Genomic DNA, 12519 nt, shown 5'->3' with positions numbered 1-12519 from the left:
ATCAATGATAGAAATATTGCTGGCATAAGCAATGCTAATGTAAAATGCTAATCCAAACGCTGTTCTAAAATCCTCCAAGGAATAATCTAGAACCTTTTAAGAATCTTTTAAGACTTTTTTAAGTATTCTAAAAATATCTAGAAGATACTAGACTTCTTATCATCCACGACAATATTAGTAACTTCACAATGTAGCTTTTTATATAAGTTTTTCCAAAATTACACAAAAAAATTTAGCCATGGCATTACTAACCTCATGGAGTCATTCTTTCAAAAATAATGTCTTTCCCACCATCTTGATACAAATAATGCTATTAATATCAATTTAGTAATCTCACATGCATCAACAAGTGCTCTTGTATATGTTCACAAGTTATTCTTTTGCATCATATCCCTCACTACCTTCTTTTAAGTTGCAAACACAAAAGTATGTGCAAACTTCATTAAATCATACTATTCAATTTGTTTGCCCTAATGTTTAGTGAGACTCCTTTCTATCTATATTTCTCTATCTCAAATTTTCTAACGATAAACCATCTACAAATACACACAAGATTTGCTTGGTTTTCCCTTTGAAATCTCTCACTAAAATGACATATTCTTGTTAGATGGGTTTTGTCACATCCTTATATAGGTGGAAAAATAATTAGCCTAATGATAACGCTCTTCACATACACACTCTTTGCTTGTTGTTAGGGAAGAAAAATAATTATCGTTGTTAGCCATAATGATGGCTACATGCTACTCATATCAAATCATACATTTAATAAGCAATGTCCCCCAATCCTTTTACGTTCCTGATTCATATCACGCAACATAGACACTCCCTCTATATAAGCACACAAGTGCATCATAAATATGTATGTATGTATGCATTACAATTCATTATATGAAGCTATTTCTATGCATATCGTATATGTATGCATGTGTTTGTGAGAGTTGTTATGGTTCATCACACACACACACACACACACACACACACACACACACACACACACACACACACACACACACACACACACACACAAAAAGAGTATGTGTGTGTGTTTTCCAAAAGTCTATGCACCAAAGAGCAATTCATGATTTTGTGTGACTATTTCAAAGAGCACATCACAAGACCTACAAGCAAGCCTTCAAATGCCTCTCCTATTAAGAAATGCCCTAGAGGGTAATGTACGCATCAAACATTTTCACAAAATAGCCTCAATTTTAAGAGAGAACTTCCTATTCCACATGCTCATTAGTGTGTTGATAAATCATTGTTGCCCATACATAAGGATAAAGGTCTAGAGCATGCACGCATGCGCACACACACACACACACACACACACACACACACACACACACACACACACTCTCTCTCTCTCTCTCTCTCTCTCTCTCTCTCTCTCTCTTTGTGGAAATCTTATGCCCAATTCGTATATTTCCATTAGGTGATCTCCATAGTTATAGTTGTGTGATTGGTTTGAGACTCCACAATATTCAACAATATCAATGCTCTCATTTTAACATATTTTCACAAGTTGTATTCACACTAAGCATAGTCCCATTGTACTTTAATTTAAACAATCACAATGGTGTCATTTAAACAAGAGCCAAGGAGTGGCTATACTCTTGCCATACATAGGAGAGAAAATTAAAGAGTAGAGAATACAATATCTAATGTGAAACAAGCTTTATGTTCCTTTCAAAGGGTGGAAGTAATAAGTAAATACAAGTAAGAGAGGAAAACTGGTTAAAAACATTGAATGAAAAAGGAAGTGCACAAAATAGTGAAGCAAGATCTTTCCATGTTAAGCATATAATGATAGAACTTACGTGTAATGGTTGTAATGTTTACTGTTTTAGCAAATAACAAAACAATTTACACCAAAAATCACAAAGAATACCTTATAAGATTCAATAAATGTTCATGGTTATTTGAAATTTGCAACAAATTGCCATGTAACATGTAACCGCTCGCTCATTGCTATTCATGTTACTGACTTTGCTTCATAAAGGGCATGATGTACACTGCAGTGCTCGAAAAGTACGTTTTTTTGGAAGGGTGAAAAACCTTTCAACGAAAAATCCAAAAGAGGCAAAATGCCTATATTTGGAAGTCCTTACACTAAAACCCTTTAAATTTTGAAGGCTTTCTCACCTTTAAATTTTAATTTTAGAGGTAATCTTCAAAATGTTTTTAGTGCACGTTTTTTAATTGCTGCATAGCAGAGATTGCAAATAAAGCTTTGCAATTCGGCGAATGTTCGCCCCCCCCAACACCTGCAACCCCCGAAAAACAACCCCATGCTGCCCATAGGCATGCAATTTCAAAATTTAAAGGAGTTACAAGGGCATCATTTCAAACTTTAAGGTTGTAACTTGTGGTTACACTAAATCTAGGATTTTTCCAAGCGGTGGTCAACAAGTGTGCCTACCTTCCTGCCAAAAGACTACGTCCTGCCTTTTGGGCTCTTCCAAAAGAGAGTGTGCACTACGTTACATATAAACTGTGTTTGTCTTTTGTAGTAAATTCCTTAATTTTTTGCATTGCTAGTGTTCGGAATTTGCATGGGCGATAGGGTCGAGACGGAAGGACGGAGACCCCCATCCCCTCACTCTTCGATCTCATCATCACTACTCTCTCAGTACTCGGAGAGTCAATCCTACTCCTGCCCCAGCTAGTCCCTCTCCTGCTGCTGCTATCTCTGCTACCCTCCCAATATCACCCTACATGACTCAAATCATCATCTCTGACCCTACACACGGCTGCTTCTGGCCATCTAAGCACGGACACAAGCTGTTCCCATAGCTTCTCATCAGTCTAATGTTGCAGCTGCTTATGAACCATTATCCGGCTGGACTATCACCATATCCGGGATATCAGGCAGCTGGTGTGGTTATTCAACTTCAGCTCGGCACGGGACTGGTTATTTTAAGAGTGTTGATTCAATCGGGTTGATGATATTGATTCCTGATATCCTTGGTGAGGTAACTCAATCAGGAGGACGATGATATCCTGAGTGACAGATTGGCCTAAATAAGGTAATTCAAGCAGGATGTTGATTCCTAATATTTTAAGTAACAGATTGGCCATGTAAACAGTCTTAGGCAGCTTATCAGGGTGATGATTGTCACTGATGATAGCTTAAGTACCCATCGACCACTGCAATGGACAATAATCAGGCCTCTGATTGTAAAAAAGCACCTAGCTGAAGCAAGAGAAGACTTGGCTAGCCGAGTAATAGGAGGATCAAAGTCGTACTGCAACATTAGGCAGAACCATTAGCTTTATCATCATGCAGCCCACCTGTTGATTATTACAAGTATTTCATCAGGGATCAGAAATGGGCTGTGTACAGGTGAGATCTGCCTCTCTCTTCCCCCAACAAGATGGCAGCTTTGCAGCAAAGAATGCCCACCTTTATCCCTTTAGAAAATCCAGAGAGCATAAGATAACAACTACAGAACAGACTGAAGCAGATGGGAGAAACAAAAACACAATTACTCATGCCGCGAAGATGTCAACTTATGTAGAAAATGACAAGGCTAGTCATGACAGTAAGAAAAGTAAGGATGGCAGAAAGAAGAACACAATTACTGATGCTGTGAAGATGTCAGCTGATGTAGAAAATGAAAAGTCCAGTCACGATCACGGTAAGAAAAGTAAAGAAAAAGAGGGTGGTACAGAGACTCTCAAAGCTCCCAAAAAAGTCTCAAAAAGCACATCGTCTCGCAAGATTGCGCTGGATAAGGGACCAGACAAGTACATGCTGAGATCACACACTGCTAGGATAAGCAACTTGCCAAAGCATTCGGAGGGAGAACAAATTGCTGCAGGGTGGCCTCCATGGCTCACAAACATTGCAGGAGAAGCCCTTGTTGGCTGGATCCCTCGTCGAGCAGACTCCTTTGAAAAACTCAGTAAGGTGAGAATCACCATATTTTACACCTTAGAACGTAGAGCTGAAAAATGATTCACCTCTACTGCATTCATTCGTCATTAGAGATAAAAGGCCATACTGATGCATGAATGTGTGCTTGCAGTTTTTTCAGTCTTCATATGATGACTGCCAGTTTGATGGAATGAATCCTGTCAGATAGTTACAGCATGTTACACTAAGGCTTGTTAGAAATACATTTTAGTTATATCACAACTGTCCATAAGGTAGACCTTGGACGTTTGCAACAATCTGGGGATAATATTTTAGTCTTTGATGCACAGTGCCAATTGTCAGTTATTGCCCATGAGCTTTACACATGCTGCATGTTTCACCATGTACTGTTATAATACCTGCACGAAACACATGGATGGGAAATGGAGTGTAGCTGCAGAATTTCTAGAAATTCGAAACAAGGGATGTTCCTTGAGTTGATACTTACTCGACTAGATATCAATGACTTGCAACAGTCTTATTAATTTTTACAAATATATTAATAGCATGCTTTTAGTTCTTATCCTCTGGAAATATAAGAAGGTCAGTCAATATATGATCCTTATCTTGTGTAAGCATTTGTGACTCACCATTCATACACATCGCATCCCTCAATTATGAGTAAACATGGAAAGCAATAATTAGGTTGTGACTCACCACTCACACACACAAGTTACAAAACCGTGATTTATCGGTAAGACCATTGGTAGATCAAGGATAGACTAACAAACAAATTACATGTGCTCAACAGCCTGGCTGAAACTGATACAAGATCATGCCGGGACCATATATACAAGCCTCTCAAGGCAGTTTGGGGGGAATGAGGGATAGAAGCCACGGAGGAGGAAAATAACATCACCGGGGTTGCCTGCCTGCATCGTGAAGAACATGTCATGACCACCCTACATAAGAAGTGGTGTCACAGCTCCTCAAAAGCTCAAGAGTCACCCTGCATTTGATCCCATCGGCCATGGAGGGAGTGGATGATCGAGGTCTAGAGCTCTGCTAAAGTCTCCTATGTAAACAAACTCTTGCTGCCCAAAACCAACTGACAGCATGCCTTCTAGATGTGCCAAACTGTGAGACTCCTGATAATCTCCCATACCTTTGACCGCTCAGCTGTTGGCTCTAGTATCTACAGGATGGGAAGCACCTCCAAATCGACCACAAGACAGGCACTTGCCTCGATAAGAAGAATGGTATCGTGCATCTCTGCCTCATACAGTAGGTGGCGGCCCTGGCTAACAGCCTGCCAACAGACCGTTTCAAGGAAACAAAACTTGAGCTAGATGCCACACGACAAAGAATGTGGCATGCTCCTCTCCACACCAACTACGCTGCCTCACGAGACTAGAGGCAATGCTTTGGTTTTTCCAAGTGCTATAGTGGACAATGCTTGCAAACTCCATCCTATTGTAGCTGAACCAATTGACTCCCAACTGCCAAGCCTCCATGTGCCAGTAGCCACAGGAAATCACACACCCTTTGCGACCTCCAGCTATCCCCAGAAGTGTTGCCAAAGGGTTGGTAATGTTGTGTTCCACCTAGTGCCTATTGTGCAAGGATGCCCGATCCATGTCCTCCTGCATGAACACGTGCCTGCCAATTCGTGCAGTGTAGGCTAAGAAACCTTGGGGCTTCTTGGCAACCGCAATGGCTGGCCAAGGCCACTCTTCAAGGTCCCACCCCACCTCATCAAAGGGGCTGGCTCTCCCAAATTCATAGGCGCCATTCTCAAAACTCACTCCATGGCCAACAGCCAAGTCTTCTCTTGGAGTCCCACAACACGGATTCTTCTCTAGGGTATAGCTAGTAGCTCCTCCTGCTGATCTCTGTTGAGGGCTAGCCTTCCACCGGTATGGATTGTGAAAAAAAACCTTGTAAGGGGCACCGCCACTCTACTTGCAACCTATAAGGGGATGCCGACTAGTGAGAACCTAGCTGCCCACACCTCACTAGGCAGCACTGGCTCCCAAATGGGGGGGGGTCTAACCAGTTCAGATGGATCATTGCCTCAATCTCCCTCTTGATCCCAACTCCACGCTAGCAGCCAAATGCTTGCTCTAAGCTCGTTGCCTCTCACACTCTAACAGTACAGGCAGGGCTGCCGGTCCACTGGACATGAGGGCGCTTGCTGATCTAGATCTTGTCAATCATAATCTCGAAATTGGGGGTTCCAAACCATTGGCTGGGCGTGTATCTCCTCTTGAGAGACTAGAGGCCTTTGAATGAGGGCCTTATGCAAGCCTTGCCAAACTCATAGAAAATTGCGCAAGAAGGAAGATCTAGGTGGGGTGATGTGTGCTAACATGAAGATCCATCTGAAGGATGGCCTCCACTCCTTGCCAAGCTATGTCACACACTCTTAAAGGCCCTCCTGCAAAAGGACCTTCGAGGTTTGGCCACCTAGCGTGAACCCATAAACCACCAGCTTGCCTAGGAGGGCCCAACTTTGGTACTCTAGGTTGATGATCCCCAATCTCCCCAAGCAATGCAGATAATAGTTGCCTATACCACTTTGGCCTAGGAGTCCCTAGACCCATCCAAACCAGCCTAGAGAAAATTCCGCACAAGGTGGTGAAGTTGAGCCACACAAGATGAGGGGAAACACCAACAAGAAACTATATACTAGGCTATTGCAAAGAGGACATGGTTTACCACTAGGGCCCTACTGGTTAGGGAGAGGTGAGTCCTAATCCAATAGGTCAATTTCCTTCTGATGGAATCAAGTGTTGGGGGGAACTGAGGATAAATGTCGAAGCCCACCTAGAAACCAAGATAGTGGACGGTCTCACCCATTTGAAACCCAAGTGGATGCCCCACTCAGTGCTAGACTTTGGATCTGTGAGAAACCCAATTGACTTTTGCTAGTTGATTCTCACCTCCACAGTTGTGTAGAATACCTCCACTGCTAGTTGCTCACCTTGAGTGGAGAAAGGACATCACCTCTACAAAGAGTAGGAAGAGGTAGGGGGCTAGAGGGCAGCCTTGCTGAATTGACATCTCCAACCGAAACTCCTCCCCCCTCTTGCCTCCTATGAGTACCCTGCTGATGGCTAACGTGTACAAGGCCGATACCCCTCTGATCCACTCCCAAGGGAGCCCAATCGTGCCATAGTACCTTTAGGAAGTCCCAATCGACTTTGTCATAGGCCTTCTCGAATCCAATAGAAGCATTGCCATCCTCTAACTGCTATGTTGAGCCCAGTTAGTGGCCTTAAAGAGGTAAAAATGTTGTCCAAGATGCTCCTATCCTAGATGAAACCTATTTGTGTGTTATGGATGCTATCTAGGAGAATGGGGTGAAGCTTGCTTCCAATCATCTTGGCCAAGCCCTTGTAGGCCATTGGCAACAAGGTGATCGGTCGCCACTGTGATAGCTCCAAGTGGTCTCCCCCTTTGGGGAGAAGACTGACTAGTCTTGCTAACAAGTTGCTCGGCATTTGACTTGAGCTGAAAATCTCTTGAAAATCCTAGAGCAAGGGATTCTTTATCACCTCCCAAAAAGTGGTGAAGAAGGCTCTAGACAGTCCATCCTCTTTGGGGCATTTCTACCCATCTTGTGTGTGGAATGCCTCAAATAATTCCTTCTCCATGAATGGCTGAAGGAGTGCTTGTCCCATCACCTCGGTCACAAGTTGCAAGATCCACTCTCATGCCTACTGTCTACATCAAAGCACCTTGTCAGAAATTGCCTCTTGTTGGTCTGTAGAAGACAATACCGAGCTCCATCACTTCCTCTGGGCAAAAATGGACTCTCCCATGTTGGATATAGAGACTCTGGATCTAGTCTCTCTTGAGGTACACGGTTGATACACTTGAAAGAACTCTTTGTATATCATGTCCCCTTTCCATGAACAAAATGCTGCTGAAGTGACTTTTATTCCGTGAGCATTCTCACATGTGCGTCTTCTATCTTGGCCAGACTCGTTGTCTTGCACCATCTCCAGTGGCTAATTAAGCACACAGTCCCAAACCACTGGCATTCTATTCTTCAGTGCCCATTCAATATGGAACTGGTCCTAAGGCTCAGACAAACCATTAGTTTAATTTGTCCCAATGGCTGCCTCTTTTGGCCATGTAAAGATCCCGCTTATTCCAAGAGAACTCTGGGGGTAAAAAGCAACAGCAACAAAAGAAAAGCAAAATAAAATATCTATATAAGTAAATAAGAAAAGCAACTATAAAAAGTACCACCACCTAGTGACATACCCCCCTCTTGAAAGAAGCAAGTGACCTCGATTGCATGCCACACATGCTAACGGATGACACAGGGCGATAACAAGATTCTCCATGTTATTAGTGTCATCGCATGTATCACTTGCTAACAGATGACACTAATAACAGATGACACTAATAACAAGATTCTCCATGTTATTAGTGTCATCGCGTGTATCACTTGCTAACAGATGATACTAGCTCCATCGGTGAAGTAGACCGCCGCGAAGCTGTGTGGGGAATGGCATCTCTATGTTGCTTCCCCCGAATGCAGGAGACACATGGCTGCTGGCTCACCACTATATCCGGCAACCCTCGAACAAGCTGTCCACGTGACGCCCTCCGAAGATAGTCATAGTTCAGGTGACCAAACCGAGCATGCCATAATTCAGACTGTGACTGTGAGGTAAGAAGAAGAGTAGAGAGGGCAGTGGAAGACTTCAGTTTGTAAATGCCGTTCTCCTCATATCCAGATGAGAGAACCTTCCTCGATCCACGATCAAGGACTCGCACCGTAGAACTGTCAAACTCCACCAAAAGACCAAGGGAGCAAATCTTATGAACTGAAAGGAGATGGTACCCTAACCCTGGTACATGCAAAACCTCTGAGGTATGGGTACCACCTCGTCCATCCGGAATAAGCTGCATCTTACCCCGACCTGCAACAGAAACTGAAGAGCTGTCTCCAATGAGAATCTGCCCACGCGAGGGTCGCAGCTGGGCAACACCATCTGATGAAGGAGTCATGTGCCGTGAGGCACCACTATCAACAATCCACTCTCGAGCTTGGGGAGCCGTCATCGCAGCATCAGAAGCATTCGGTGAAGCGTCCTCAATGACAGCTAGATGAAGAAATGCAGCTGATGAGGGTGTAGCCACCGCTCCAGAATCCTTGGTGTCCTTCTTGGTGTCCTTCGTGTCTTTGTCAGGGCAATCCTTCTTCCAATGGCCAGTCTTTCCACAAATATGGCATGTGGAGTCTTTGTCCTTGTCCTTCTCCTTGTCCTTCTTGGACTTGTTATCCCCCTTCTTCTTCTTTTGGTCCTTCCCCTTCTTCTAAGAGGCTTGACCTGTCAACGCCTCCGCATTCTGTCCCTTTAACTATTCCTCTTGGTCCAAAACCATAGGAACCAACTCTTCCCACCGAAGAGTAGACTCTCGCCCCGAAGCAATAAGGGCAGAGTAAAATGTACCGAATCGTGGCGGCAACTGGGACAATAGTGTGATCGCCATGTCTTCGGAGGAAATCAGCTTCCCCGCATTCTGAACCTGCATCTGTAGCTGCCTTAGCTTGTTAATGTGCTCTCGTAGCGAAGAAGACTTATTTACGGACAAGGTCCGCATCTGTACCTCCAAAGAAACCCTCTTCATCAGGGTCATCCGATTGTACATTTGATCAAGCTCCATCCATATCTCCCGAGCCACCGTCAAGTGCTCGATGTGAGCGATCACGGCTGTAGTGCATGATAGAAAGAGAAAGGATCGAATCCTGGCATTCAGTTTGTCCCAATGAGACTGGGCCTTGGCCAACTCCGCACGAGCATCGGAAGAGAGTTTGGACTCATCTCTTACCGAGGGCCGGTCAATCTCCTCTTGTACCAACTCCGCCAAATCATAGGACTCAAGGATGGCTAACATCATGACGCGCCAAATGCGGTAGTTGTCGCCATCGAGCTTCTGATCTGTAGGAAGAGCCGGTAAGACAGGCACCTTCCGGTCCATAATCGCTTGGAACTCCAAGTCAATCTCTGTAGACATCTTCACCTGCAATGCCTTCACAAATGCAAAAGCAGCTCCCTCTGACTGAGAAAACTCAGCCTGCTAAGGCTCTTCCGCGTCCTGAAGCTTCTTCACCTGCCGGAGGCGATGAAAAAGCAAAACCTGCACTTGTAGGCTGAAAACTCAAACTTCCTCCGCGTCAAACAGCAGTAAACAGCAGCAAATCCACCACCTGTACTCCTTTCCTGTGCGCCCACACTCGTTTTAGCCTTGTTCCAAGGCGCAGCCCTCCTGTCTGCCCTTAAACGCAAAAAATGCAAATTTGTGTCGCGATGGAAACTCCTCTTCAGGTTGATTCTGCGCTCAGTCAGCCCTCAAACACTGCTCTGATACCATGTCAGAGTGCAGCGGTGCGGAAGCGTAGGACTGAGAGAGAGAGAACGCAGAGAGAGAAGAGAGAGAAAGAGATAGTGGACAATGAAGATCTGCTGTATAAAAAATGCTGAATACAAAGATATACACGGGCGCAGTGCGCTGGACTGCGTGTCTCCACCTCGACGATGCAACCTGCTGTCCACCTCGAAGTCCGCTGCAGTCTGCACTGTCTGCTGTCTGAAATCTGTGAACAGAGACAGAATCTGTGCGTCACCAGTCTGTAATCTGCGTCAGAGAAGTGTGTAAGACTGCTGGGAACGTCGGGTATAAATAGCCGAGATCTGCTAGAAAATAGGGCGCCAGAAATACCCTGTCGGCTGCATTAAATGCAGCCGACTGACTGTACAGGTCGGACTGCCACGTGGCAGTCCGACTGTGCAGTCCGACTGCACACCTGTCCGATTGCACTCTGCCTCCTGCCTGGCTGTGATCTCTAACAGATAGCACATATGCGCGAACTATTAGTGTCACAACATGCATATTCATTCAACTGAAGTGTAACAAATACAACTTCAAAGCACTGAGATTTTATTCAATGATACACATGTTAATGCTAAATGTAAGCCATACATTATGCATTATTCAATGAGATACAATATTCAATTGTGCAATAGAGAATGTACATCGCTTCAAAAAGCATTCTAAGTCACTGTGGATTCCAGTAAGAAAGCTTCTCAGTAAAGTTGCAATAACTGAGGCGAATCTGCCAATTCAGCCTCTTCCATCCATTTGGCATCCATTGGTGAATAGTTCTTGCACTTCACCAAAAATCTTCTTATAACTCTACCTTTCACTTTCCTATCCTTATGTGCCAGGATCTGCTCAGGAACTAGAATCTCATCTAATTCCTCTACTTCAAGTTGTTCCTCTTAAACCAAATCTTTTGGCAGTTCACCAATAAAAAGCCTCAATAGGCTCACATGGAATGTACTATGAATTTTCCAATTCTCTGGCAATTTCAGCCTATATGCTACATCATTGATCTTCTCTGAGACTTGAAAAGGGCCATAATAACACATACTCAACTTTGGAAACAAGCGTTCCTTGCCCTTCTGTTCTCTCAAACATGCCTTTTCAAAACGCAATAAGACCCAATCATCCTTTTTGAACAAGAGCTCCTGACGATGACTATCAGCAGCTCTTTTCTGTTTAGCTTGTGACTTTTCTAGGGCATACTTGACCTTTTTATATGCTTCTTCCCAATCTTTTACATAACGATCTGCTTCAAAGATGTATCTTTTGTCTGCAAAATGGGAGGCAATTTCTTTCCACCTTCCACAATCTCAAAAGGTGCTTTGCCAGTAGATGAGTGCATTGTATTATTGTATGCATACTCAACCAATGGCAAGTAGTGTTTCCAAGAAGTCTTATGATCTGAAACATAACACTTCAGTAAATCTAAAATAGTCGAATTTGCTTCTTCAGACTGTCCATCAGTTTGTGGATGGAAAGAAGATGAAAATTTCAGCGTAGTACCCATGTTTTCAAACAATGCTTTCCAAAACAAGCTAGTCATTCTTGGGTCTCTATCACTGACAATTGACTGTGGCATTCCATGGTACTTGAAGATATTTTGCACAAATATCTTTACCATGTGTTCTGACTTAACCTTTTTCCTTACAGGAATGAAATGTGCCTGTTTGCTGAATCTGCAAATGATAGTCTAGATTCCATCATTCCTGAAGAAGTTCTTGGAAGATAAAAAATGAAATCCATGGCAATACTTTCCCATGGCCTTTTTGGAATAGGTAGTGGTTGCAATAAGCCTGGTGCCTTCTGTCTATCAAATTTGACCTTTTGATATGCAAGGCAAGATCTGACATATGCATCAATATTAGATCTCAAGGCTGGCCAATAGAAGAAAGTCTCTACCGCTTTGATTGTAGCATCAATACCACGATGTCCTGCATTCGGTGGAGTATGACTTTCTAATAAAACTTTTGGCCTTAGCTGTTTTGTAACGCATAGCCTTCCATGCATCATGATAAAGCCTTCTTTGAACGCATAATGGTCATGATGTTGGCCATTGATCAACTGTTCATAGATTTCAGAGAAATCTTCATCATCAGTATACTGCTCTTTCATATCATCCAATTCATGGTGATAAGGAATTGAAACAGCTGACACCTGTGGTTTGCGAGATAAAGCATCTGCAACTACATTTTTCTTGCCTTCCACATGCACTATCTGAAAATGAAACATAGATAGGAAATTTGCCCAACGCATGTGTT

At 43.5% G+C, this 12519-nt stretch overlaps 1 protein-coding gene across 4 annotated transcripts in view; it reads left to right on the top strand.

The window, feature by feature from the left end:
* The first annotated feature begins 3328 nt into the window (after window positions 1-3328).
* LOC148016499 (putative serine/threonine-protein kinase At1g54610) overlaps window positions 3329-12519 on the top strand; it is a 76918-nt gene continuing 67727 nt past the window's right edge. For all 4 annotated transcript variants that reach the window (XM_087664390.1, XM_087664391.1, XM_087664389.1 and 1 more), the window contains exon 1: window positions 3329-3910. In XM_087664390.1, coding sequence (XP_087520516.1) covers window positions 3329-3910 — 582 coding nt within the window. The remainder of the gene's footprint in view (window positions 3911-12519) is intronic.

Source organism: Lygodium microphyllum, chromosome 23, assembly GCF_053477565.2.
Source record: "Lygodium microphyllum isolate KBCC chromosome 23, Lygodium_microphyllum_v1.1.10, whole genome shotgun sequence".
NCBI classification, from domain to species: domain Eukaryota; kingdom Viridiplantae; phylum Streptophyta; class Polypodiopsida; order Schizaeales; family Lygodiaceae; genus Lygodium; species Lygodium microphyllum.
This window is presented reverse-complemented; position numbering and strand designations above follow the sequence as displayed.